General features: G+C 67.4%; 2 protein-coding genes across 7 annotated transcripts in view; both read right to left on the bottom strand.

The window, feature by feature from the left end:
* Positions 1–342: 342 nt before the first annotated feature.
* MAPK11 (mitogen-activated protein kinase 11) lies at positions 343–8,333 on the bottom strand. 4 transcript variants are annotated; one of them, XM_076006888.1, is made up of 12 exons: positions 8,118–8,333; positions 5,270–5,399; positions 4,443–4,501; positions 4,246–4,357; positions 4,123–4,152; positions 3,992–4,039; positions 3,791–3,905; positions 2,956–3,027; positions 2,654–2,733; positions 2,143–2,242; positions 1,888–2,061; positions 343–1,612 (listed from the first exon to the last, which is right to left on the bottom strand). In XM_076006888.1, the coding sequence occupies exons 1-12, from the start codon at positions 8,231–8,233 to the stop codon at positions 1,533–1,535; spliced, it is 1,116 nt and encodes a 371-aa protein (XP_075863003.1). In that variant the 5' UTR covers positions 8,234–8,333; the 3' UTR covers positions 343–1,532. The 4 variants fall into 4 exon arrangements, with proteins under 4 accessions (XP_075863003.1, XP_012645005.1, XP_012645002.1 ...); XM_012789551.2 differs by having other exon boundaries at positions 2,143–2,221; XM_012789548.3 differs by lacking the exon at positions 8,118–8,333 and having other exon boundaries at positions 5,270–5,615.
* Positions 8,334–11,832: 3,499 nt separating this feature from the next.
* The window catches only part of PLXNB2 (plexin B2), a 34,169-nt gene continuing 22,415 nt past the window's right edge, over positions 11,833–23,586 (bottom strand). For all 3 annotated transcript variants that reach the window (XM_020287835.2, XM_076006886.1, XM_012789544.3), the window contains 33 exons: positions 23,291–23,391; positions 23,045–23,171; positions 22,664–22,817; positions 22,067–22,181; positions 21,891–21,999; positions 21,702–21,803; positions 21,338–21,430; positions 20,894–20,975; positions 20,640–20,800; positions 20,395–20,543; positions 20,132–20,240; positions 19,806–19,942; positions 19,480–19,650; positions 19,054–19,183; positions 18,732–18,959; positions 18,452–18,628; positions 18,220–18,359; positions 17,980–18,080; positions 17,666–17,895; positions 17,382–17,563; positions 16,950–17,016; positions 16,617–16,763; positions 15,865–16,021; positions 15,650–15,750; positions 15,486–15,570; positions 15,171–15,325; positions 14,787–14,947; positions 14,549–14,696; positions 14,138–14,202; positions 13,878–13,953; positions 12,747–12,821; positions 12,531–12,668; positions 11,833–12,442 (listed from right to left, as the gene is read on the bottom strand). In XM_020287835.2, the coding sequence (XP_020143424.1) occupies positions 12,564–12,668; positions 12,747–12,821; positions 13,878–13,953; positions 14,138–14,202; positions 14,549–14,696; positions 14,787–14,947; positions 15,171–15,325; positions 15,486–15,570; positions 15,650–15,750; positions 15,865–16,021; positions 16,617–16,763; positions 16,950–17,016; positions 17,382–17,563; positions 17,666–17,895; positions 17,980–18,080; positions 18,220–18,359; positions 18,452–18,628; positions 18,732–18,959; positions 19,054–19,183; positions 19,480–19,650; positions 19,806–19,942; positions 20,132–20,240; positions 20,395–20,543; positions 20,640–20,800; positions 20,894–20,975; positions 21,338–21,430; positions 21,702–21,803; positions 21,891–21,999; positions 22,067–22,181; positions 22,664–22,817; positions 23,045–23,171; positions 23,291–23,391 (4,140 nt within the window). In that variant the 3' untranslated portion in view covers positions 11,833–12,442; positions 12,531–12,563. The remainder of the gene's footprint in view (positions 12,443–12,530; positions 12,669–12,746; positions 12,822–13,877; positions 13,954–14,137; positions 14,203–14,548; positions 14,697–14,786; positions 14,948–15,170; positions 15,326–15,485; positions 15,571–15,649; positions 15,751–15,864; positions 16,022–16,616; positions 16,764–16,949; positions 17,017–17,381; positions 17,564–17,665; positions 17,896–17,979; positions 18,081–18,219; positions 18,360–18,451; positions 18,629–18,731; positions 18,960–19,053; positions 19,184–19,479; positions 19,651–19,805; positions 19,943–20,131; positions 20,241–20,394; positions 20,544–20,639; positions 20,801–20,893; positions 20,976–21,337; positions 21,431–21,701; positions 21,804–21,890; positions 22,000–22,066; positions 22,182–22,663; positions 22,818–23,044; positions 23,172–23,290; positions 23,392–23,586) is intronic.

Below are 23,586 nucleotides of genomic sequence, written 5' to 3'. Positions count from 1 at the left end.
CAGGGACACCCAACTGCCCCCCAGCCAGCCTCCCAGACCACTGAAAGAAGGCGAGAGACTGGGTCTGGGCCAGGATTCAAGGCTGCCCTGTGAATCCCTCGAAGGGCAGCTGGGGGTCACCGTGCAGGTGGCCATCCGCCCTGTTCCCTCAGTACCTGCCCACCTGCCACATCCTCCCCTGGGCTCCCAGACCTTGCAGGGAGCAGGGAGGGTGCCAGAGATGGCTGTTTGTCCACCTGGGGGCCCGAGGGATCTGGCCACTGCAGGCCTCTGGTGGTGCCGGGCCAGCTGGAGATGTGCGGGACCACAGGGGCAGCAGGGCCTGGAGCCTGGGACGCAAGCTGAGCAGGAGGGATCCTCTTTATTGTGCACCCCTGGTGCAGGCACTTGGCCCCAGACCTCCCTGGACCCCTCCAGGCAAGAGGCCACCACCACTCCAGGGAGGAGCCACACCTGACATCTCTGAGCAGTCCTGTCCCAGAGGTTTGTCCATTCGCCCCACTCTGGGAGCTGACCCACAGACCAGAGCACCTCGGACCTCCAGCTGCAGCCACCGCGAGGGCAGAGGTAGAGAGGGTGGAGGAGGTCAGGTCTCGGCTGAGGTCCAGGCAAGTGTCCAAGTCCGCATCCATGCGTGCTGCCTGCCTTAGCGTCCTCAAGGCTGCACCCCGCCCCCCACCCCAACAGCTGGAGTGTGCCTCACGCCTCAGGGACCAGCTGGAGCTCCAAGGAGAAAGCCCCCAAGTGGCTGCCCCATTGGCCCACTGGAACCCCTAGCCTGGCTCTCATCATCCCTTGTGGCATCAGGAACTAAGGGGAGGGGAAGCAGTAGCACACCCACCCGAACTCAGGCTCCTGCCCGACATGGCTTCTGGCCCTTGCATGCCCACGGATTCCCCCGCCCAGCACACGTCCTGACATGTGAACACTGGGACCACATGCTCGCGCCCGTGTGTGCCCACACACCCCACAGGCGACACAAGGCTCCAGGCAGCCTTTCTCATTTGACACCCGGTGGTTGTCCCGCCCTGCCACCCCCACGGGGAAGATCCTTCTGAGCCCGGTGGTGCACTGGCCCTGCCTCAGCTCTTGGGTCTGTGGGTCTCAGCAACCACCAGGGCAGCCCCCACTTCCAGGCTGAGCAGCTCTACCCACTGAGACCCTGGCCCCAGTGTACCCCACATAGCTCTCTGGGACAGAGGAGATCAAGAGACAGACACACTCCCCAGGGGGACCCCTGTGGCATCCAGACACACAGAGAGGTCCCAAGGGAGAGCCCTGTGGCCAGGAGGGGGTAGGAAGACCAAAGTAGACCCAGGACACCTGGTCCCAGACTCCTACACATGGCAAGCACACGTGCACAAAGGTTTGTGCAGTCTTATGTGTGTACACTCTCCTCAAGGCATGGGGTCCCAGACCAGGGGTCAGGGCTGCCTGGCCATGGGGGTGTAGAGGAAACCTGACCCACTGAGGGAGGGTACAGGCTCTCTCTGGCCTCTCCACAGGTTCAAGGGTAGCAGCAGGGCAGCACCTCACTGCTCAATCTCCAGGCTGCCTGGCGGTTTTGGAGGCTCTGGAGGCTTGAAGCTGAGGACTTCCTGGTAGGTGAGCTCTAGGAGTGAGGGGAAAGGTCAGCTTGTGGTGCCCAGCCCAGCTCCCACCCTCTGAGCACAGCTTCAACCGAGGCTGGGAGCCAGAGCCTGCCTTCTGCTAGACGCCCCCACCTCTGCCAGCCCGACTCTGGAGTAGGAGGCCAGTTGTTCCTCCTCCCAGGACACTCTGGGCAGGATCTGGGGCATTGCCTCCAGGGGGGGCGGGGAGATGCAACCCCAGGCCCTGCCCCACCCCCCATGCCCACACCAGGCTCCTGGGCACCCCCATGCCCACCCTTCCACTCCTCCACTGTGCGGTCTTTGGCCTCGACGCTCTCATCGTAGGGCTCTGCCTCTGGCTCATCCTCAGGGTCGTGGTACTGGCTGAAGTAGGCATGGGCCAGGGCTTCCGCCGCACTGACCCTCTGGTCACTGTCCAGCACCAGCATCCTTCCAAGGAGGTCTATGGCTGCAAGGGGGCCAGTGGGGGGTCAGCTCTGCATCCAGGGTCTGATGTGTAGCCCAGTCCAGTCCCAGGGCCAGTCCTCACCCAGAGGGTTCGCTCCGTGGAAGATGCTGCTGAGGTCCTTCTGGGGCATGGGTGGCAGGGACTGGATGTATGTCCGGGCCTGGAGGCACATAAGAAGGACCTGGGGGCTGTTCACCTCCTCCCTCCCTGGCCCCAAAGTGGGCACAGGGCTTTCCGAGAGAAACCCCTAGACTCATTCACTCCAACAGGCCTGGGCAAGGGCACAGGCAGACCAGACCTCCTCCCCACAGGGCCTGTAGAAGCTGGGTCCAGAGCTTTTCCTGCCCCTCCACTGCCCACAGCCAGGGCACTGCTTGTCAGGGAGGTGGTTTTGCCCTCACTGTCCCTTGTGCCAGGAACGTCTTCCCCTGTCTACCTGTTTCCCCAAACAGGTTGCATGCCTACCCTGGGTTCTACCCCACCATGCCCCATGTTCCCATCTGGTCCCCATATTTTCATGCCACCCTCTCCCCCAGAGTACCTGCCGCTTGATCAGCAGAGGGAGCTGGTGGCTGGTTGGGCACCGACTTACATGTTCTGAAGATATCTTTGCCAGAACCTCGGGGCTGGGTGTGCCCACCACTTCCATGATGCGCTTCAGCTGGTCAATGTCTACCTCGCTCAGGAAACTCCCACTGGCCAGCCATGGACCTTTCCCTGCCCCCAGATACAAGATCCTGGGGCACTGCCCAGAGCCTACAGCTGAGGACAGCAAGCCCACGGCGGCATAATACAGGGAGGCAAAAGGAAGCGAGACCTGCCAGAAACGGCCATAGCCCCACTACAAGAGGGGACCCTGGCTTGACGCTGCTCCCCAACCTGGGCCAAGGATACAGTCATTTCCCGGGAAGAGGGCCTTTCCTTGGAGCAGCTCAGCCATGATGCAGCCCACAGACCAGATGTCCACTGTTGGGGGAGGGGAGGGAAGGGGAGGGGAGAGACCTCCATCAGGCTGCCCACCCCAAACCCCTCCTCTGGGAGCTAAGAGGAGCCAGCACAGTTGACCCTCAGTCACAGCCAGGCCCAAAGACTGGCAGACTCCATCCTCTATGCCCAGCTCTGGGCAGGGGCAGGAGTTAGCTTGGACCACAGAGGCCATCGGTCACCTGCCACCCACCATGTCCCTCTGAAGGTCTTTTTGTTTTGTTTTGTTTTATAAGAACATAAGCTGTTAAGAACTGTTCTTTTTTTTTTTTTTTTTTTTTTTTTTTTTTTTGAGACAGAGTCTCACTTTGTTGCCCAGGCTAGAGTGAGTGCCGTGGCGTCAGCCTAGCTCACAGCAACCTCAAACTCCTGGGCTCAAGCGATCCTTCTGCCTCAGCCTCCCGAGTAGCTGGGACTACAGATATGTGGCACCATGCCCGGCTAATTTTTTCTATATAAGTTGGCCAATTAATTTTCTTTCTATTTATAGTAGAGATAGGGTCTCACTCTTGCTCAGGCTGGTTTTGAACTCCTGACCTCAAGCAATCCGCCGGCCTGGGCCTCCCAGAGTGCTAGGATTACAGGCGTGAGCCACCACGCCCAGCCTGAATGTCTGTTTTTGAACGCTGGTTCCAGACCTTGCCTGTCACCAAGACTGGGCATGCCCCTCCCAGGGTCCTCATCCTTTGGCTCCACCCTCCCCAGGCCTAGGTGTGAACTCCGCCTGCCCGCCCACCCTAGACACCTGTCTGGTTGTAGTGCATCCAGTTCAGCATGATCTCAGGTGCCCGATACCAGCGCGTCGCCACGTATCCCGTCATCTCCTCATCAGCCTGGCGGGCCAGCCCGAAGTCCAGGATCTAGAGCAACCGGGAGGGGCTCTCAGCGTACCCCCCATAGCCGCTGCCCCATGCCACTGCCACCCCAGGCCCCTCGAGCCCCTCACCCTGAGCTCGCAGTCCTCATTCACAGCCACGTTGCTGGGCTTCAGGTCCTGCACGGGCGCGCAGGGGCGTGAGCGCAGGAGGCGCAGCCGCGCCAGCCCTCGGACCGACCCTCACCCGCGGCGGCACCTACCCGGTGGATGATCCCGGCCGAGTGGATGTACTGCAGGGGGGAGATCGCTGAGCGCCCGGCTTCCGCCCGCGCCCCCGCGCCCGCGCCGCCACCCCCGGGGCCCGGGAAGCCGCGCGCGCCCACCTTGAGCCCGCGCAGCAGCTGGTAAACCAGGAACTTGACGTGCTCGTCGCTCAGCGCCTGGCACTTGACAATGTTGTTCAGGTCGGCGCCCATCAGCGTGGTCACCAGGTACCTGGGGCGGGCAGGGGTCAGGACGGAGCCCGCCGCGCCCTCCCCGCACGCGCCCGGGCCGCTGCCTCGCCCGCCCGGCCGCTCACACTTCGCTGAAGTCCTCGATGGACGTGGCCGGCGTGAAGACGTCCAGAAGCCCGATGACCTAGGTGGTGAGGGGAGTCAGGACCGGGCGGCGAAGCCCTGCCCCACCGTTCAGCGCTCGGGCAACGCCCCACTGGCGCCAGGCCCCGCCCTCCGAGGGTCCCGCCCCCAGGCCACCCCGCCCCATTGGTCCGCCCCTCGTGGGCCCACCCCCCCAGGGCCGCCCCGCCCCATTAGTCTGTCCTCCGCGGGCCCGCCCCCAGGGCCTCACCGCCCCATTGGTCCGCCCTCCGCGGGCCCGCCCCCAGGGCCGCCCCGCCCCATTGGTCTGCCCTCCGCGGGCCCGCCCCCAGGGCCGCCCCGCCCCATTGGTCCGCCCCTCGTGGGCCCACCCCCCCCCAGGGCCCCCCCGCCCCATTGGTCCGCCCTCTGCGGGCCCGCCCCCAGGGCCTCACCACCCCATTGGTCCGCCCTCCGCGGGCCCGCCCCCCACCATTGGTCCGCCCCCCGTTGGCCCACCCTCAGGGCCACCCCGCCCCATTGGTCCGCCCCTCGTGGGCCCAACCCCCCAGGGCTGCCCCGCCCCATTAGTCTGTCCTCCGCGGGCCCGCCCCCAGGGCCTCACCGCCCCATTGGTCCGCCCTCCGCGGGCCCGCCCCCCACCATTGGTCCGCCCCCCCGTGGGCCCAACCGCCCCATTGGTCCGCCCCTCGTGGGCCCACCCCCCCCAGGGCCGCCCCGCCCCATTAGTCCGTCCTCCGCGGGCCCGCCCCCAGGGCCTCACGGGCCGCCCATTGGTCTGCCCTCCGCGGGCCCGCCCCCCGCTCACGTTCTCGTGCTTCAGGTGCTTGAGCAGCCGCAGCTCGCGGTACGTCCTCCGCGCGTGGATCAGCGACTGGAAGGGGCGCGACAGCTTCTTCACCGCCACCTTCTGGCGCAGCCGCGTGTCGTAGGCCGAACTGGAAGGCGGGCGGCCAGTGAGGCGGCGGCGGAGGCCGGGCCGGGGCGGGCCCGGTGGCCGGGACGGGTCCTTAGGGCGCCGCACGCACGCAGACGCTCGGTGGGCCCGCGCCCGCGCCTCTCCGACCGGCTCTCTGCGCGTCCGCTGGGAAGAAGCCCCTCGGGGCCGGCCCGTCATGCCAGTGCTCGCCGCGCAAGGTCCTCGCTCGTCTCATGTCCCTAGCCCCGAAGTCCCTCACCCCCAACCCGGGACCCCCATTCAAAGGCCCTGGTCCCCAACCCAGGACCCCCATTCAAAGCCCCTCGCCCCCAACCCAGGACCCCCATTCAAAGCCCCTCGCCCCCAACCCAGGACCCCCATTCAAAGCCCCTCGCCCCCAACCCAGGACCCCCATTCAAGGCCCCTCGCCCCCAACCCAGGACCCCCATTCAAAGCCCCTCGCCCCCAACCCAGGACCCCCATTCAAAGCCCCTCGCCCCCAACCCAGGACCCCCATTCAAAGCCCCTCGCCCCCAACCCAGGACCCCCATTCAAAGCCCCTGGTCCCCAACCCAGGACCCCCATTCAAAGCCCCTCGCCCCCAACCCAGGACCCCCATTCAAAGCCCCTCGCCCCCAACCCAGGACCCCCATTCAAAGCCCCTCGCCCCCAACCCAGGACCCCCATTCAAAGCCCCTCGCCCCCAACCCAGGACCCCCATTCAAAGCCGGGGAGCCGTCCCTCAAGCCAGAGTGCAAATAGCACATCAGGAAAACAGTCGCTGGCGTGTTCTCCCCGGTGCCTCCAAATATTCAAAATGTGGAGGGAATATTGGTGAGCGGTGTTTATTGCACCGTTATTTGCAACTGAAAAACTAGACAGTGGAAATGTCCCGCTGAGAGTGGCCTCTGGGGGTTCTATCCCACCCTCGGCTCTACTTCCAGAGGTCCAGACCCTTCACCTCCACACCAGCCTCCTCACCCACCTACTCTTAGCTGGAGAGGCGGCAGTCACCACTGTCATCCTCAAATGCAGGTGAGACAGGATCATGCCCGCCCTCCCCAGGTCCCACCGCCCTCAGGATCAGCACGCAGATATGAAGCCACCTCTGGAGTAGGCACCTTCCTGCCCTGCTGAAGGATCCCCTCTTTCCTGCTTCTGCCCCCATCTCTGGGCCTCTAGGCCCTCCTAAGTGTGAGTGGAGACTTGGGCCACCCCCATGCCCACACTAGGGGAAGAGGGGCAGCCCTGCTTGGTCTGGGGTGCTCATGGGTGTGGTGGAGGTGCAGGAGAAGCAACTAGGTGCCTGGGGCATCTGTGCCCCCCAGGCCTGTGACTTTCGGGGGAAGGTCCAAGTCACTCCTGGGGTAGGAGGTGAGTGGAGCAGCCCTTCCTGTGGGGCAGCAGAGCCTTTGCCTGATTTTATCTGTGCAGTCAAGTGACAGGGAATTGACACCATCAGCAGCCTCAGCAGTGGAACTGAGCAAAGGGGGCCAGGGGTCAGCAGAGAGAGACTGGGCCTCACCCGGGAACTTGATACCCCTCAGGAACTCCCAGATGTGGAGTCCCAGAGGTGAGTCCAGCCAGGCCCCCTTATCCCTGACCCTCTTCCCACCCTTGAGGTCTTACAGATAAGACAGGTGTGTGCTGGAATGGGTAAATGACCTGCTGTGAGGCTTCTGATGGCAGGCAAAGGATAGCGCAAGACAGGAGTCTGCTCTGGGACCCCAGCCCCTGCTGCAGGCTCCTGAGCTCCGCTTCTGGAGGAGCCCTGAGAAGCCCCCTCCTAATCTGCAATGGCCTGGAGCAGCACTCTGCCCCACCACCTCTGCCTTAACACCTCCACTGCTGCAGTGGACAGCAGCTCTCTGGCACTGGCCTCAGTAAGGACCCAGCGGGGGGTGGGGGGTGGGGAGGCACCTCTCAGTGTCCACAGCCGGGATCAGCCCCACTGTCAACATCAGAGCTGCAACCGAGGGCTCCACTTAACCACGTCATCTTAGCCCCCTGCAGAACCGGTTCCAGGGTAACTGAAGCCTCAACCCAATCTGGATGCCCCCATCCAGACTCCGTGGTCTGTCTGGGTCCCAGGCCAGTTCTGGGGGCCCCAAGACCTAACTGGGCTGGGAGGCTGTGGTCTGAGCGCCGTAGGTTGGGGCAAAAGTGGGTGAGGTGTAGACGCCCCAGGGATTGTAGGGAAATGGAGGCATCTCTGTTCAGGCCTAAACCCCATCTGGAGTCTGAGACTCCAGAAAACACGGGGCGGCGGGGGTGGGCAGGACCCACAGGGGAGCCTGAGGCCATCCTAAGGGGGAGAGGTCTCTATCTCCCTCTAGCTGGGCTTTCCCTTTTCAAACAATAGCGCCCACCGGGGCGGGGCTCCCTGCTAGCCCCAGGGGCTGCCCAGCCCTTGCAGGAGTCAGACGTTTAGGAACCCGGGGGACCCCCCCTCCTGCCAGCTGTGACGCCCCAGGATTCGAGCCGGGTGGGGGACTCTCCCAATCGGGCAGGGCCGGAGGACCCCCCCCATTGCCACCAGAAGCAGCGCCTTGGAGGAAAGTTTCCTTCATGCCCCCTCCCCCCGCCCCGTTCGTTCCCCTGATCCGCGCAGGGCGTGGGGCGGAGGCAGGGCGAGGCCCCTCCCCGTGCCGGGAACCCCGCGCCGGGCGGGGAGGGGGCGCACGCTGGGGCCGGTCCCAGCCCCCCTCCCCGGCCCCCGCCTCTGCCCCGCCCCTACCAGACCGAGCCGTAGGCGCCGGAGCCCACCGGACGCAGGCCCTGCAGCCGCTGCGGCACCTCCCACACCGTCTTGTTCAGCTCCTGCCGGTAGAAGCCGGCGCGGGGGCCCGACATGTCCGGAGCCGCCACCGCTGCTCGGCCCAGCCCCGGAGCCCCGCGCCCGGCGCCGGAGCCCGAGCCGAGCGGAGCGAGCGCGGCTGCAGGGGCGGCGGGGCGGGGCGGGGCTCCGGGGCGGGGCCGGGCCGGGGCGGATTTCCCGGGGCGCGGGGGGGGGGGCTCCCCGAGACAAACGCGTGGCTTCCTGCCCCTCAGAGGCGGCGGCAGAGCGGAAACCAGCCGAGGCGGGGGGCGGGGGCGGGCGGCGAGGATCTGACATCCTCCCTCCGTCTGTCACCTCCCGGGGCCGCGCACTTCCCCATTCTGCGCCCGCGTCCGCCCGCCCAGCGCCGCCCGCTCGGCCCCTGCGCTCCGGCCCCAGCGACCCCCCAGGAGGGAGGGAGAACCGTCAAAGGCGAAGCAGCCAGGGGTGGACCATGGGAGTATTTTTCAAAAAGACGCAAAATACCACCTAATAAAAACTGGGCACTTGGTTAAAAATTAGCCAAAAAGGCATTGGATAGGGCTCTTCTGTGCTGGGCACATGACGGCGCCCGGAGCCCGGGCCAGCCTGGCTGCCCCCCACCCCCGGGCCCCCGCGGAGGACGTTCCGGCCTGGGCGGTCGCGTGGGCCTCCTCGGAACCCTCCCGGGTCTGACGTCGGCCGGCGCCGCGCCCGGAGCGGTGTGACCGCTGGGCCGGGCCTGTCAGGACCAGGGACAGCGGCGTCGCCAGGGGCCTTTGGGGTGTTGTACCCGCGAGGATCTGTCCCAGACGGGCCCTCTTTGGCGCCCAGCACCTTTCTTCCTCCTCCTCGGCTGTCCCCTCTTCCAGGCAGCCCGCCCTGGTTTTCCCCGGTGCCAGGAGCCGCCCGGTTTGCAGGGCCAGCCACGTTTCCTCCCGGCCTGGAGGGCTTGTTCTCACGGCTGCTTTCACGGTGACCAGGGGAGAGCGCCGTGTCCAGCCTCCCGGGCGCCTGCGCGCTCGGGCGCACGTCTGCTTTGGTTCCCACTGGACGGCGACCCGGGCTCGGCCGCCCCGCGGAGAAAGGACCCGACCCTCCGCCCCGGGGACAGTGCAGTGGGGGGGGGGCGGGTCTCCGTGGCTGGCCGGCCCCCCAAGGAAAATGGGAAATCAGGCTCCCAGTTGCCTGGAAAACTTTTCTTAACGTCAAAGTCCGAGTTTCAACGTGAAAGCTCTTGGTTTTTAAACATTGGCAACCAAGTTAAAACATGTCCAGACAAATGGGCGAAGCGACTCCACCGCCGGCGAATCCGGACCGTGGGCGCCGACGAGTGGCCGAGGACGCAGGGCCGAGTCCCAACCGCGCCGGCCCCTCTCGCTCGACCTTGGCGAAGTCCCGAGCCACCCCGGGCCTCAGTTTCCCCTCTGCGAGCTGCTGTCCGACCAGGGGCCTGGTAGGGGAGTCCCCACCCCCGCCGCCCCTCCGGCCCCCCAGCCCCAGCGCCCCCAGTCCCGGGGCGTCTTTCAGCGGCCGTGGCCTGGCGCGGAGCTCGCGGCGCTTCAACCGCGCGGTGGGAACTGCGGCCGCGGCCTGGGGGGAGGGGCGGCCTTTGTCTGCGCCGCGCCGGGCCGGGCGGGGCTCAGCCCGTTCCCATGGCGACCGGCCCCGCCCCCACCTCCCTGCTGCGGGGCGGCTCGGTTTCTTCTACCCGGGGAATCCGAGGAGATGAGGGGCGGGGAAGGTCTGCCTACCCGCCGGAAGTCCCCGCCAGGTGAGTGGTCAGCGCCGACCAGAGCCCGGCGGCCTTCCTGCAGGCCGGGGAGCCCAGCCCCACTCGGTGGGTCCTCAGTAAACCTGCGCTGGGAACCCCCGGTGTGCTTGCGGCCCCTGGCAGAGGTCACCTCCACCGCGCCTGCTGGTGACTGCTGGTGACGGCGCGGTCCTAGTACTGCAGGGCCGGCTTCAGGTGGCGGGCAGTGCGGGGAGGCTCCCCCTGCACGGACAGGCAGTGGAGGGCTGGGCTGAGCCCAGAACTGAAGGGAGATGGTGGTGGGAGAGGTGGGGTCCGGAGGGTGGGTGGCTGGGGCAGGGCAGGCCAGCAGGGCAGGGGTGTGTGTGGGGGCCGGGGGCTGCAGTGGAATAGCTTCCTTCCACCCTGGGCTGTGATCCACTGTCACCCCTGCGTATCCACACCTACCCCTGCTCTCCATGTCTGCTCCCCCACTGGTCCTCTCTGCTCCCTCCCAGCCCCCTGGCCGTGTTCATCTGGCCTTGTTCACCAGGGCCCAGGTGATGGTGGTGCAGGCAGGACGTAGCCATGGGCTGCCCACTGGCTTCTCATACCAGCTCTGCCTCCTCCCACTACTGGGGAGGACAATGGGACGTGGAACAACAGGGTGGGCCACCCCTTGTCTGCCACCATTCCGACCACTCGGGCTGGCCTGCTCACCCCACGCACCCCAACATCTATGCCCAGTTTCTACCCCTCACTGGAGCCCTGCCTGGGCATTGGACTGTCAGACCTGTAACCTCACCCCATCTCGAAACTTCACAGAGGGTAGGGGCTCACTGGCCCTTCCCTTCCCTCCTGACCTCCGGGTTCCCTGCCCCTACCTGAGACCCTACTCAGCACACCTGGACTGTGTGTTCTACCCCAGCACTCTGGCTTCACAGCACCTTGTTCAGATTTCCTGACCAGCCAGGTCTCTGGGAAGGGGGAGCCCAGTGTCTGGCCGTAGCAGCAGTGCCATTTCAGGGGGCCTTGGAGCAGGGGGCGTCAGTTGTTTGCCTGCGACCCCCTTCTTGGGGGAGAGACAGCTAGCCCTTTTCTCTGTGGCTTGGATGGGGCTGCCCCAATCCTGGGGCCCAGGATCAGCCTTGCCCACCAAGAAAGGGACCACCAGCCACCCATGTGCCCAGAGCGGGAGACTAGGGCCGCCTGATGATGAACCAGCGCAGGTTGGGAAGCAGTTCAGAGAGATGGAACCCAAAACCTGAGCATTTGGATCATGCCACACCTGAAGCTAGATGCTCACTTCCTCCTACTGGGCTGCCAAACCCCCTTTCTGCTTGAGTTGGGATTCGTGGCACACAAGGGAGGCCACAGAGAACCCTGGCTCTCCTGTGTGATGCTGTCTTCCTGGCACTGGTACAGTGCCTGGTGTACGGCGGGTGCTCAGGAAGGACATGTTTGGCGAACGAGGTCCCATGTGCTGATGCCCTGCGGGGCACCTCTCAATCCCACCTGCCCTGAGCCCTTTCCTGAGACTGGGAGCAGCCGCCTTCCCCTATTGCCAGCTTCCGGGACAGCCACGCCCATTCCCCATCTGCAAAGGTGCCGCTTGCTCTCAGTCACGTGGACCTGGAGTCCTGCTGAGGTCCTGAGTCATCCTGGCATGGCTCACGGGACTGAGAAGCAGCTGACCTCGTGCCACGGCCACCATCCGTGGGACTCAGGGCCCCCTCTCCCAGAGCTACTAAAGCCGTGCTGTGTGGAGTTCTTACTCCTCCTGAGAACGCAAGGTCAGGACAGGGGCTCGCGGGCAGTGCAGCCCAGCGCCCGGTGAGGCCCAGCTGGGCACTGCCTTGTGCCCCTCCGAGGGGTAGGAGAGGAGAGACAGACGGGTGGCCCCAGAGGAACCCAGTCAACCAGCAGAGTGAAAAAGACAGCTGTATTTGATTTACAATGAACAAAATTTACAAAAAGGATGGGGGGGGATCCTGGTGGAGCTGCCCCCAGCACCCCCCCAGACCAGGGCAGGGCCTCCAGGACCCCCATTTTGCTGGGCCTCCTCTGGCCACCAGGGCCCCGACGTCTGACGCCCACCTTTGAGGTGGGGCCCAGCGGCCCTTAAGTCCACCCAGAGTGCTGGCAGCCCCTGGGGAGGCCGGGTGAGGTCAGGAAGGCATCGTACCGCTTTTTCTCCTCTTTCCATCCTGGTGGACAGACGGACACAAGGTCTGGGAACTTGCCCCGGGAGGGGGGGCTGCAGGCACTCAGACCCCACCCAGAGGCCAAGCCCAGGTATCTGAGGTGGCTGCTGGTGCGTAGGGGGGAGGCTGAGGCCCGACTGCCCCACTGTGGCATCATAAGGCACGTTTGCAAATCACTCAGAAGACTGGACACAGAACACCTGCTGCTGGTCCCACGGAGGGAGCTGGTGCTGGTGAGGGCGCCCGGGCAGTATTGCTCAGGAGAGATGCTACCGGCTGCAGCTCGGGGCGGGGCCCTGCCACAGCCACTCCAGATGCTGGGGCACATCCTGCCGGGGAGAGAGGGGTGCTCAGCCGCAGACCACGCAGCCTTGACCCGAGGGGCTGCCCCACCTCATCCCAGCGCTGGCTACGCACACCTGTGCCCGAGGCAGCATTGGAGGTCAGAGTTCAGAGGTCGGTGACCTTATTCTCAAGTGCAGCTGCAATCTGCTGCAGGCGGAAAGCCAGCTGCATCTTCTGGGCAGCGGGGTCTTCCTCCAAGGCATTGATGATCTGAGGGCGGGTCGCGTCAGACTACAGCCCAGGGCAGGGTTGGCCCCAGCACTCCCGCCCCGAGGACCGGGACCCTACCTCGTCGTAGTACTTCTGCGTGTACTGGTAGAGCTGGTGCAGCGCTACGAGCGTGTTCAGGGAATCCGTGTGTGCCTGGGGAGTGACAGAGGACCCAAGGGAAGAAGGGGCCATGGGGGTGGCCGGGCAGGCCCAGTGTGGGTCGCCCAGGACAGGAGGCCGCCCCGACAGGACAGCTGGCTGGGACATGACGGCTCATGCTGGTGTCGTGGGCACAGGAGGCACACGGGCTCCCCCGTGGCCTGGCAGCGGACAGATACCCACACGCGAGATGTGCACACGGAGACGGCCACAAACACGGCCAGTACAGCAGAGACAGGAGGCAGACCTGGCTCACAGCTGCTCACACTGCCTGTGTGCACACGCCGCGGCAGTCATAGGCACGACACACTCAGCTGCATTCACACACACACCCACACGAAGGTGCAATCACACTACACACTCGGCCACATTCACACACACGCTCACACATGAAAGTGCAATCACACGACACACTCGGCTGCGTTCACACACATGTACACACACGAAGGTGCAATCACACAACACACTCAGCCGCATTCACACACATGAAGGTGAAATCACACAACACAGCCACATTCACACACACACTCAGGTGCATTCACACACACACACACGAAGGTGCAATCACAGGACACACTCCGCTGCGTTCACACATGCAAAGGTGCAATCACACGACACTCAGCCACATCACACATGCACACACACACTTAGCTGCATTCACACACGCACACACATGAAGGTGCAATCACACGACACACTCAGCTGCATTCACACACGCGAAGGTGCAATCACACGACACACTCAGCCGCATTCACACATGCGAAGGTGCAATTACACGACACACTCAGCCGCGTTCACACGCACGCACACACACACGTGAAGATGCAATCACACGACACACTCTGCTGCGTTCACACACATGCGCGCGCACACACACACACACGACAGTACAATCACTCACACCTCCTCCCATGACTCAGAGTCACACGGTGGCCTGGCCCGGGACAATGTCCCCCCCGCCAGTCGGCACAGCATGATATACGGAAAGGGGTGGGGGGGCCTTGGCCCGGCCTGGGGAGGGTCAGTGGCGCGTCCCTGTGGTCCCCTTACCCGGGAGATCTCCGCCAAGTGTGTGTTCATGTCCTGGTCGCTGACCTGCACCATCTGCCGGATGCCCTTGTAGTAGCTGCAGGGGAGGGGGGGTCACCGGTGGGTGGTGGGGACGCAGGGTGGGGGGGTGGCAGACGCCTGAGGCTGGGCCTCGAAGGCCTCCCTGGGACTGAGCTGCCCACCACGGTCCCCCTCCGCCCAGGGGCCCCTCGGAGGGATGAAGGGCGGGTCACCCAGGGTCTGGCCGGGGTGGGACTCACTCCTCCACCATCTTCTTGTAGGTGGAGATCTCCTTGGCGTACAGCAGCTTGTTGCTGGGAGAGTCCTGCGGGAGGACACAGCCAGTGACACCCCAGCCAAGATGGGCCCCTGGCTCCCTGACGTGCCTGGGTGTCACTGCCTGTAACTTGTAATTTGCAGAAAAACTCAGTTTCTCCGCTATGCAAGGTGGGGGGAGGGGAAGCAGGGCAGCCCCACGGCCCGGCCACCCTCCACCTGCCCACGTCCGGAGCTCCGGCCTGCAACATGCACACCTGGCCCATCCAGACTCACCCGGCGGCTTCCCTGGCCACCCTCCCACCAGTGACACTATCCACACATCCTGGGCACCTGACCCGCCCCCCCCCCCCAGATCTGCCTGGGCCCCGCAGCCTGCACCCCTGCTCACTCACGCGGCTCAGCTTGTGCTCCGTGCGCGTGCAGGCGTCCATGAAGGTCTGCGCGATGACCGACAGGGAGGCGTCCACCACCTCGTGGACGTGCACGTCGAAGATGAAGTGGGGGTTCTTGAGAATGTTCACCCAGAACCGGAGGGGTAAACTGAGGCAGGGCGGCAGGGAGTGAGTCCCGCGGGCAGGCGGGCGGCCGGCCCTCACCCGCCGGCGTTCCGGGTGTGGACAGGACCCTCACCTGTTGGTCTTCCAGATGTGCACGGTGTCCTCGTCCTTGATGTCGTGCTTCTCCGCCTGCTCGTCCAGGAAGTCGAAGAAGTACTTGACCGCGGGCGGCACGGCGTGGCCGGGCGCCAGCACGCTCTGGAAGAAGTTGTCCACGAACTGCTGCAGCGTGCCCTGCGGGGGGGGGGGGGGGGGGGGGAGGCGGGGTCAGCGTGGCCTGCGGGGGGCGGGGTCAGCGTGGCCTGGGGGGGTGAGGTCAGCGTGGGGGGGGAGGCGGGGTCAGCGTGGGGGGGAGTGGGGTCAGCGTGCCCTGCGGGGGGAGGTGGGGTCAGCGTGGGGGAGGGCCGGAGCCCAGGCCTGCCGGCCGCTGGCTGCACTCACGCCCGCCGCGGCCCACCTTAACCGACAGCAGCCTCGTCAGGTAGATCTCGGTGATGGCTTTGGTCCGCTCCTTCTCCTTGACGCTGCCGCGCTTGGACTTGCCCTCATCCACCTCGTCCGCCGGCCGCACCAGGTGCCACACGCGGTTCTCCTCCTCCAGCAGGGCGTGGCCTGCAGGGGGGGCCAGGGTGAGGACTAGAGCCCGGGAGTCCGGGGGCCCTGGGTCCCTCTGGACAGCAGCAGAGAGGGCAGGGGCACGTGTGCCGCAAGGTGGCCGCGGTCCCAGCTGACCTCCAGGCACCAAAGGGCATGGGCGAGGGGCGGGACTCACGCTCCCCAGGCAGGTCCTGCTGGCTGTCCTCCGGCTGCTGGGAGACCCCCACCTTGGACAGGATGAGGGTGGCGCCGTCCCGGACCTGGGGAGCACAGCCGTGACCGGGGGCACTCCCCGCAGCGCCAGTCTGGCCCCGCCCCGCCGCCCGCCCGCGCACTCACGTTGTAGTGCATCAGCGTGTTGATGCGCTTCCACCGGCCCTCCCGCTGCGAGGTCAGGTCCAGGTCGGACAGAATCTGGGCCGTGGACCCCGGTCGCCACTCTGTGGGAGAACACAGCCCGGCTCCTGGGGGACCGCGGGCACAGGCAGCCCTGTCCTCGGTCCGGGCAGGACACCCCCGCCACCCCGCCCAGGCCGGCTCCAGCCGGTGCTCACCGAGGACCACGCTGTCGGGCTTGGGCCAGCAGGAGCAGGGCTGCGTGCGGTATACCTGGTCGATGACCTTCTCCTTCACCTGGGAGATGGTGTCGCAGTTGAGGACCTTGACTGGAATGGCGTCGACCCCTTCGTCCTGCACGATCACGCTCACTGTCTGCCGGGGACACAGGACGAAGGGTCAGCAGGACAGTGGCCCTCGCTTCCACACGCTGCTACCCCTGGGCCTTGTCCGGCCCTCTGTGCCCTCAGGCGGACGTGCTGGCCGCCGGCTACGACCTCCAGGCACCAAAGTTGGACTGTCCTCCCACTCTGTGCCTCCCCTGCCGGCCTCGGCTCAGGACAGAGGGCGGGGACTGCTCACTGACACGTCACCACGCAGCGTCACGGGGCCACACGTGCACAGACTGAGTGCACACACGGACATGTGTCCACACACACAGCCTGAATCCTGTCCCAGGGGACATGTGGCTCACATGTGCCCACGCTCACCACCAGCAGACCCCACGCGTGCCCAGGAAGCAGCCGTGCTCAGGGTGGGGACATGCACAGCCTCCTCCCCTGGGGACCCCCGCCCACGACCCCCCCAGGGCAATACCCAAACCGACAGCGAACAGGAGCGGCCTTTGCACTTGACCTTGCCCGCCCTGACGCTGAGCCCTGCCGTCCCGACCCCTGTGGTCCCGTCCACGGCCAGGTCCCCCCCACCCCAGGCAGCCCCCAGCCCGGAAGCCGGTCCTCGGTGCTCGTACCAGCGGCGCATACTCCACGTCGTCCCCCAGCAGCCCCGTGTCGTTGAGCGTGTACTTGGCCTTCTTCTGCACGGCGTCCACGGGGCCCTTCTCCACCTGGTGCTTGATGGCCTTGAACAGTTTGTACAGGGGCTCGCCGGCGCTGTCCTGGGGCGACAGGGGGCAGCTGTGTGGGTCGGGGCACTTGGGGCCTGAAGGAGCCCCCCAGGCCTGGGCAGGGGCGGGGGGGGGGGGACTGCCCGTGTCGGGGGCCAGGCCCACCCGAGGGTGCTGGACAGGCAGGTGGCGTGCGGAGGGTGCAGCCCTGAGCCCCCAGGTGGGGGCGGCACCCACCTTGAGGTGCTGGTACAGGCAGATGGACATCCAGTTGGACAGCATCCTCTCCACCACCGTCTCGGACCTATGGGCGCAGCGGGTGGGATGGCACCGAGGTGGCCCTGGTCCCCGCGAGGCCCAGCCGGCTCTCGCAAGCCCCCGGCCAGTTGGCGCCTGCTTGGCCTCTGCACCCAGCCCGGTGCTGTCCAGCCACACAGGTGGCACCAGCCATCTTCGTGGGGACTGTCACCTCCCACCCACTCTGCAGCGGCTGACGCTGAAGGCAGAGCAGCCGGGTGGCCGGGAGAGACGGCTGGGTGGGTGAGGGCAGGCCGCCCGGCTGTGTGTTCGGGGCCAGGATGCCCCCCAGGCTGTCCCCCGACCCGCCACCTGCCGGAATCAGCCCCGCGCCCCGCCCAGGCCGCCCCTCGGCCCCGGCCCCTCGCGCACCTGCGCAGCATCAGCTTGGGGTTCTTGGCCACCACGTACTGCTCCATGAGCTCCAGGAAGAGCGTGCGCATGATGTCCGTGTAGTACTCGAGCTTCCCGTGCAGCGCCACCGTCAGCAGCGACGCGAAGTACACCTTGGCGCGGGCCGAGAACTCCCGCTGGTTCTCCAGCGTGTGGATGAACTGCGGGGCCGGCGGGGCAGCGGTCAGAGTCCACCGGGGACCGTCCTGCCCCGCCCCTCACCACGCCCCACCGGCCACGCCCCGCCCCCGCACCCCACTCACGTTGATGAGGAAGGACTTGCTGTTGAGCAGATTGGAGAACTGGTAGAGCGCCTGCTCCACCACCGGCCGCCGCGACGCGGGGATGTCCAGCTTGCCCGTGATCATCACGTCCTTGTCGCCGTCCTTGGAGGGCAGGAAGAAGACGCGGTCCGTGTAGGTCTTGTAGTCCAGCACGGGGATGCCGGCCTCGTGCACGTCGTTGGTCTGGTCCTCCATCTCGATCATCAGGTCTGCGGGGCGGGCGGGGCGGGGCTCCGGTTGAAGCGGGGTTCCGGGCAGCCGAAGCCCCCCCACCCCGCCCCGCCGGGCCCTACCCGTGAACTCCTTCTTGCAGCGGTCACGCACGCTCTCCTCCAAGCCCTCCAGCTGCGACTTGATCTTCTCGTACTCGCGCTCCGCCTGCTGGCTCTTCCTCCTGGGGGCACAGGCGGGTCCCTGCGCTGACCGCGGCGGGGAGGGGCAGCGCGTGGCTCGGCAAGCGGGTGGGCGCGGCCGGTGTGGCCGGAGGGGTCAGGGAGGGGTGCCGGCTGGCGGGCTGGGTGGGGGGGGCTCACCAGTAGCAGTAGACGGACACCGCGATGACGGCCACCATGGGCACGATGACCAGCGGCAGGATGAGGCTGAGCGGCACGTCGCTCACACGCGTGTCGTACTCCACGCGGCCCAGCACCCACTCGCGCGAGCCGAACTTCACCTGCACGGAGGGAGGGGCCGGAGGGGGGAAGGGCTCAGCGCTGGCAGGTGCGGGGGCGGGCTCCCCGGTCCCCCGCCCGCCCCCCCACGCACGATGAACTCCGGCAGGTTGTGCGTCGTGTCGCGCTTCTGCCGCCGCTTGGGCGGGGGCTGCACCTCGGGGGGCTCGCAGTACAGGTCGGTCTCCGTGAGCGTCTTCATGACGCAGCGCTCGGCGCCCACGAAGGCCTCGGCCTCCTGCAGCGTCATGGCCTTGTTCAGGTTGGTGCCCTGGGGGTGGGGGTGGGGGGCGGAGGAAGGGCCAGGTGAGCGCGAGGAGTGGTCTCCGGTCCCTCGGCCCCGCCCGGCTCGCCATGCCCGGCCGCGTCCTCACCCGGGCGTGGATCAGCTTGTTGACCTGCTTCTTCACGCCGCCCGTGAAGTTCTCGAAGGTGGGGTCGGGCACGTACTCGAAGGCGCCGGACTCGGTCTTGAGCAGGGCCTGGTGCCCGTCCATCTGGACCAGCACCGTGAGGTTGTAGGCGTCTGGCTCCTCGGGGACGGCCGGGGACAGGAAGACGACCTTGGTGTCGTTGTAGAACACGTACTCGGTGCCCGTGACCTGCGGGGCGAGGCGGCAGGGCCGTCAGGACACCGGTGCTGGGCCCCGCCCTTCCCGGCCTGTGGGGGGAGGGGTGGGCGGCGCCAGGACTGACCGTGGTGGGCTGCAGGGGTCCGGCCTCCCGCCGCCGCCGCCAGGACTGCAGGGGCTCCGCGATGACCACCATGGCGAACCTCTGGATCAGGCTGAAGCCCTGGCCGGTGACGCTGATGTTCCGGCCACCGCTGGGGAGGGCGATCTTTAGTGGGCTCAGCCGGGAAGCGCGGACGTCCACCCCACCCCCACCCCTCCGGCTCGGGGCCGGACTCCGGCCATGCTGGACTTTTGGGGCAGGGGCCGTGGCACAGGCAGGGCGCAGGGTCCTGGGAGGAAGCTGATCTGGGGGTGCAGTGGGGCTTTCCAGAGACCCCTTCTGGCCAGGGCGCCAGGGAGGTACCCGGATGTGGGGGTGGGGTGCGGCCGGCTCCCGGGCTGGCGGGATGATGGACGGGGCCGGCCGGAGGCAGCTGCAGGGGCTTACCTGACGAAGCTACGCAGGGGCTCGAAGGCCTGCAGGACCGGGTTCTCGCAGTAGGTGAAGAAGATGCCGGGCCCGGGCACAGTGGAGCCCCCGTAGGAGATCTCGAGGGGCACCTGGCCCAGAGTCGCCTGGGGGCCTGTGACGCACTGGAGCTGCGCCCCGAACTGTGTCCTGGGGTGGGAGGGGCCGGGCTGCGTCAACCCCACCCTGGGGCCAGCCCCAGCCCTGCGGGGCGAGTGGCAGGGCGGATGGGCCGGCGTGGCTCCGCCGCCCCGCGGGTTGTGGGGAGAGGGCCCCGCCCCCGGGCAGCTGGTGGTGACACCCACACTTTGCAAGGGACGCCGTTGAGGGTCACCCGCACGTCTTCCTTGGAGCCTGTGTCCAGGTGGGTGCCGTTGATGGTCAGCGTGGTGCCGCCGGCCTTCGGGCCCTGACGGGGCTCCACGCTCAGCGGCTCGGGCTGCTGGAAGGGCCACAGGGGTGCCGGGTCAGTGCGGGGTCAGGGCATGCGGCCGTGCTCGGCCCCAGCCCCGGGTCTCTACTGGACGATGACGCTGCTAGAAAGCGGCAGGGCAGAACCCACCGCCCCTGCGCTCAGCACCTGGGGCCAGACCCGCTTCCCAGCACCCAGGGCCCCGGGCCGGCCACTTACTTGGAAGGTGAACTGGACGCTGTCGGGGGAACGGCCCAGTTTCCCATTGACGTCCACCTCCACGCCACCCGTGAGCGGAGCCTCCGCAGCCTCGACCACGCACACAATCCTGGCGGGGACAGGCGGGGTAGCCGGACCCTCCCCAGCCCCCGACCCCCAGCTCCCTGTCCGCCCAGCCGCCAGGCCCCGGCACCCCAGGTGGGGACTGGCACCCCAGGTGGGGACTGGCACCCCAGGTGGGGACCACCCAGCCCTGCACTCACTGGGTGGACACGGAGTAGCGCTCGGGCTCGAAGACGCAGTTCTGGCCGGCCACGGTGACCCCCTTGACGTCGTCGGCCCTGACGCCCAGGTTGGACCCGAGGATGGTGACGTGGACGCCCCCGCCCAGCGGACCCGTCTCCGGCTGGATCTGGAATCGGCGGATCGGGAGAGCCCCGTGACCCAGTGGCCTTCGGGGCGGGGGCTGCGGGGGTGGGGGGGTGTCACGGGACGGGCGGGGGCTCACCCGGGTGATGACGGGCGGCGGGCACTCGGAGGTGGCGTTGGCGCACAGGGCCTCGTACACGCACCTGCCCTGCCCTCGGCACCACACGCACCTGTAGGCGGGGTCGGCCGCCAGGCACAGGCTGCAGTCGCTGCGGCCAAAGGAGCAGTTGTAGAGCGTCACTGTGCAGGGGGGAGGCAGCAGTCAGCGGCCGCCCAAGCCCCGCGCCGCTGCCCCACCCCCGGCCCCAGCCCCCGCCCCGGCCCCCGCCCCACCTTGGAGCTTGCTGTCGATGTTCTTGCCGTAGGACTTGACGTACAGGTGCAGGGGCAGCGTCTCGTTGGCATCGTGGGACAACTGGGGGACACGGTGGGGTCACATGGGAACCCCCGTGCGGCCACACGGTCTCCTCTCAGCTGGCCGAGGGGCTGCAGGGGAGGCCCTCACGCGGCTGTAGCCTGAGAGCCACAGAGCCAAACGCACACACACTGCCAGGGGTGCCTGGTGGTGGAGGACGCAGAGGGACCGGTGCTCTGGCCCCCGGGGCAGAGGGCGGCGAGCGTCTCGAGGCCACCCTGGTCCTCAGCAGGGCGGGCTCTGGCCAGGCGCCAGTCCCAGGTGGCCCCTCTGCCCTTTCCCTAAAGCATACGGAGGCAACGCCCCTCCCCCCACTGCGGCCCTGGGGTCCAGAGCCTGGCACGCCCGCCCCGCCGCCGTACCTTTGGGGTCCGGAAGACAAAGGTCCCCGACTCCTGCATGCGCACTGGCTCCTCGAACTTGAGCAGGTCGCTGCCCGCGTGCAGGGAGGAGCCCTGTGGACGGTCCGGTCAGGGCACTCTGGCCAGGCAGTGCCCTCAGGGCCTTGGCATTCCGGCCTCTGCCCGGGCCCCCTTGGGTGTCCCCATCCCTAATGACCACCCAAGAGCCCGACGCACCTGCGTCTGCAGAAGACCCTGGCCGTCCCTGTGCAGGTGCCCCGGGGCACCCCGAATGCACTGGCCGCCCTGCCGACCCCCCTCAAGGGCCTCCTTCCCTGCCGCTGCCCCCCAACATGCCCCGAACACCCCCTCCTGCCGGGCCCACCTTCACCGTTTCCAGGTTCCTGCCCTGGAAGGTCACCTCCGTCTCATGGTTCATGGGGATGACCACAGGGCTGGGGTTCAGGAACTGGGGGCAGCTGTCCTCCTGGGGGAGAGCGGGGGGGGGGGGTCAGGCCTGCGTGGCCACAGCCAAGCGGCCAGCCCCCCGCCCCCAGGGCCCCTGGCTGGTCACCGTGTGGGCGCGGACGATGCCGTCCTCGGGGTTGGGCGAGGCCTCGCGGCACTCATGGTAGCGCAGGTCCCACTGGCAGGTCCAGCGGTTGCTGGCGCAGGAGATGCACCTGCAGGAGAGGGCGGTGAGGGGCCGGGCCGGGCCGGGTTGGGGGCGGGGAGGCGGGCGAGACTCACGGCAGGTTCTCCACCAGGCTCATGGCCTCCCGGCAGTCGTAGAAGGGGTACTCGTGGGAGGTGAGGAAGATGTCGCCACGCCTGAAGCGGAGCTGGATGCTCACGGACACGTGATCTGCGGAGGGCAGAGGGCACGTGTGTGTGGGGGGAGGGCAGGGGACGGGGTGCCCGGACGGAGATGGGCCCCGGTGTCAGGGGGCTTCTCGCCCCCTCAGAGGCCGTGGGCAAGCCCGTCCCGGGGCTTGGGGCTGAGTGTGGAGATCCTCGATCTTCCCCGGGGCCCTGCTGGCACCCCCACCCCGCGGTGTCGGCCGGGCCTGCCACCCGCTATCTGATCTGGGCTCCGGTGTCGGCTCCCGGGGCTGGCTTGCCTTCCCCCGGCGGCTCCTGGCAGTCTGGCGGGAGGGCCTGCCAGGTCCCTGCCCACGTCACCGCCTGGCCCCGCTGCCCCCAACGCTCAGGGGACACAGGCAGGTGCCTGCTCTGGCCCACGCCAGGGGACCCTGGCAGCTAAGGACTGAGAAGGGTGATGGGCCCCCGCCCAGACGGCGCTGCCGGGCAGGGGTGAGGAGGCAGGGGGAGGCAGGAGGCGCCTACCCTGGCCCGGCGGCGTGCCAGGGATGCTGCTCGGCGAGTTGCAGACCACGGCGTCCCCCTCCACGCGTGCGGCGTGCGGCGCCGAGTCGCCAAAGAGGCACAGGAGCGCGTCGTCCTCACCCAGGGCGGGGAGTGGGCTGACGGCCAGCTGCACCTGGAGGGGTCCGCGAGCTCACATCTGGGTCCCCCTCCCCCCAGCAGGCCCCGGCACCTTGTCCCTCCTGCTCTCCAGAGAGAGGCCCCTGCGTGGGTCAAGCCGATGCCTCAGAGAAGCCTCTAGAACCCGCCTCCATTTCACCCAAAACAGGCCCCCGAGGGGTCACCCCCACCCACCCAGGTCACAGGGTCACGGGCCCGGCGCCCCCTCCCTGCCCCACGCACCTCCCCCTGGGCGCGCCGGCTCATGTTCTGCGGCTCGGCGCCGGTGACCACCACGCAGGACCTGTTGCGGCTCCACAGCCAGTGGCTGGGCTCCTCCGCCCGCGGGCACTCAGCCCTCCTGGTGCATCTGCGGGGACAGAAGGCAGCAGCAGCCTCAGCCCTGGGAGCCCCTGCCCCAGGCCCGGGACGGCGTCTCGCTCCCTGGGGCCCATGCCATGTCCCCCAGAGTCCACAGCCGGCGCTCACCGTCCCTCGACGACACACCAGCCACAGTAGGGGTCCTGGGAGTCGCGGCACTGCTCGCAGGTTGGGTAGCTCAGACACTCCTGCACCGGGGCCCGGAACACCTGGGGGAGCAGGGCCGTGAGCCGGTCTGTTCTAGGCAGCGGACGCAGGCTGGGCTCCACGTGTGGCCGTGGCCTGGTGGCTATGCCTGGCGTGGGAGGCAGACGGGGCTCCCAGGGAGGCCTGGGGTCCTGGCCATGGAACCTGCTCAGGCCCTGGCACCCTCCGAGGGTGCTTGGACGTGTGGGGGCTGCAAG

The sequence above is a fragment of the Microcebus murinus genome, chromosome 10 (genome assembly GCF_040939455.1).
Source record: "Microcebus murinus isolate Inina chromosome 10, M.murinus_Inina_mat1.0, whole genome shotgun sequence".
NCBI classification, from domain to species: domain Eukaryota; kingdom Metazoa; phylum Chordata; class Mammalia; order Primates; family Cheirogaleidae; genus Microcebus; species Microcebus murinus.
This window is presented reverse-complemented; position numbering and strand designations above follow the sequence as displayed.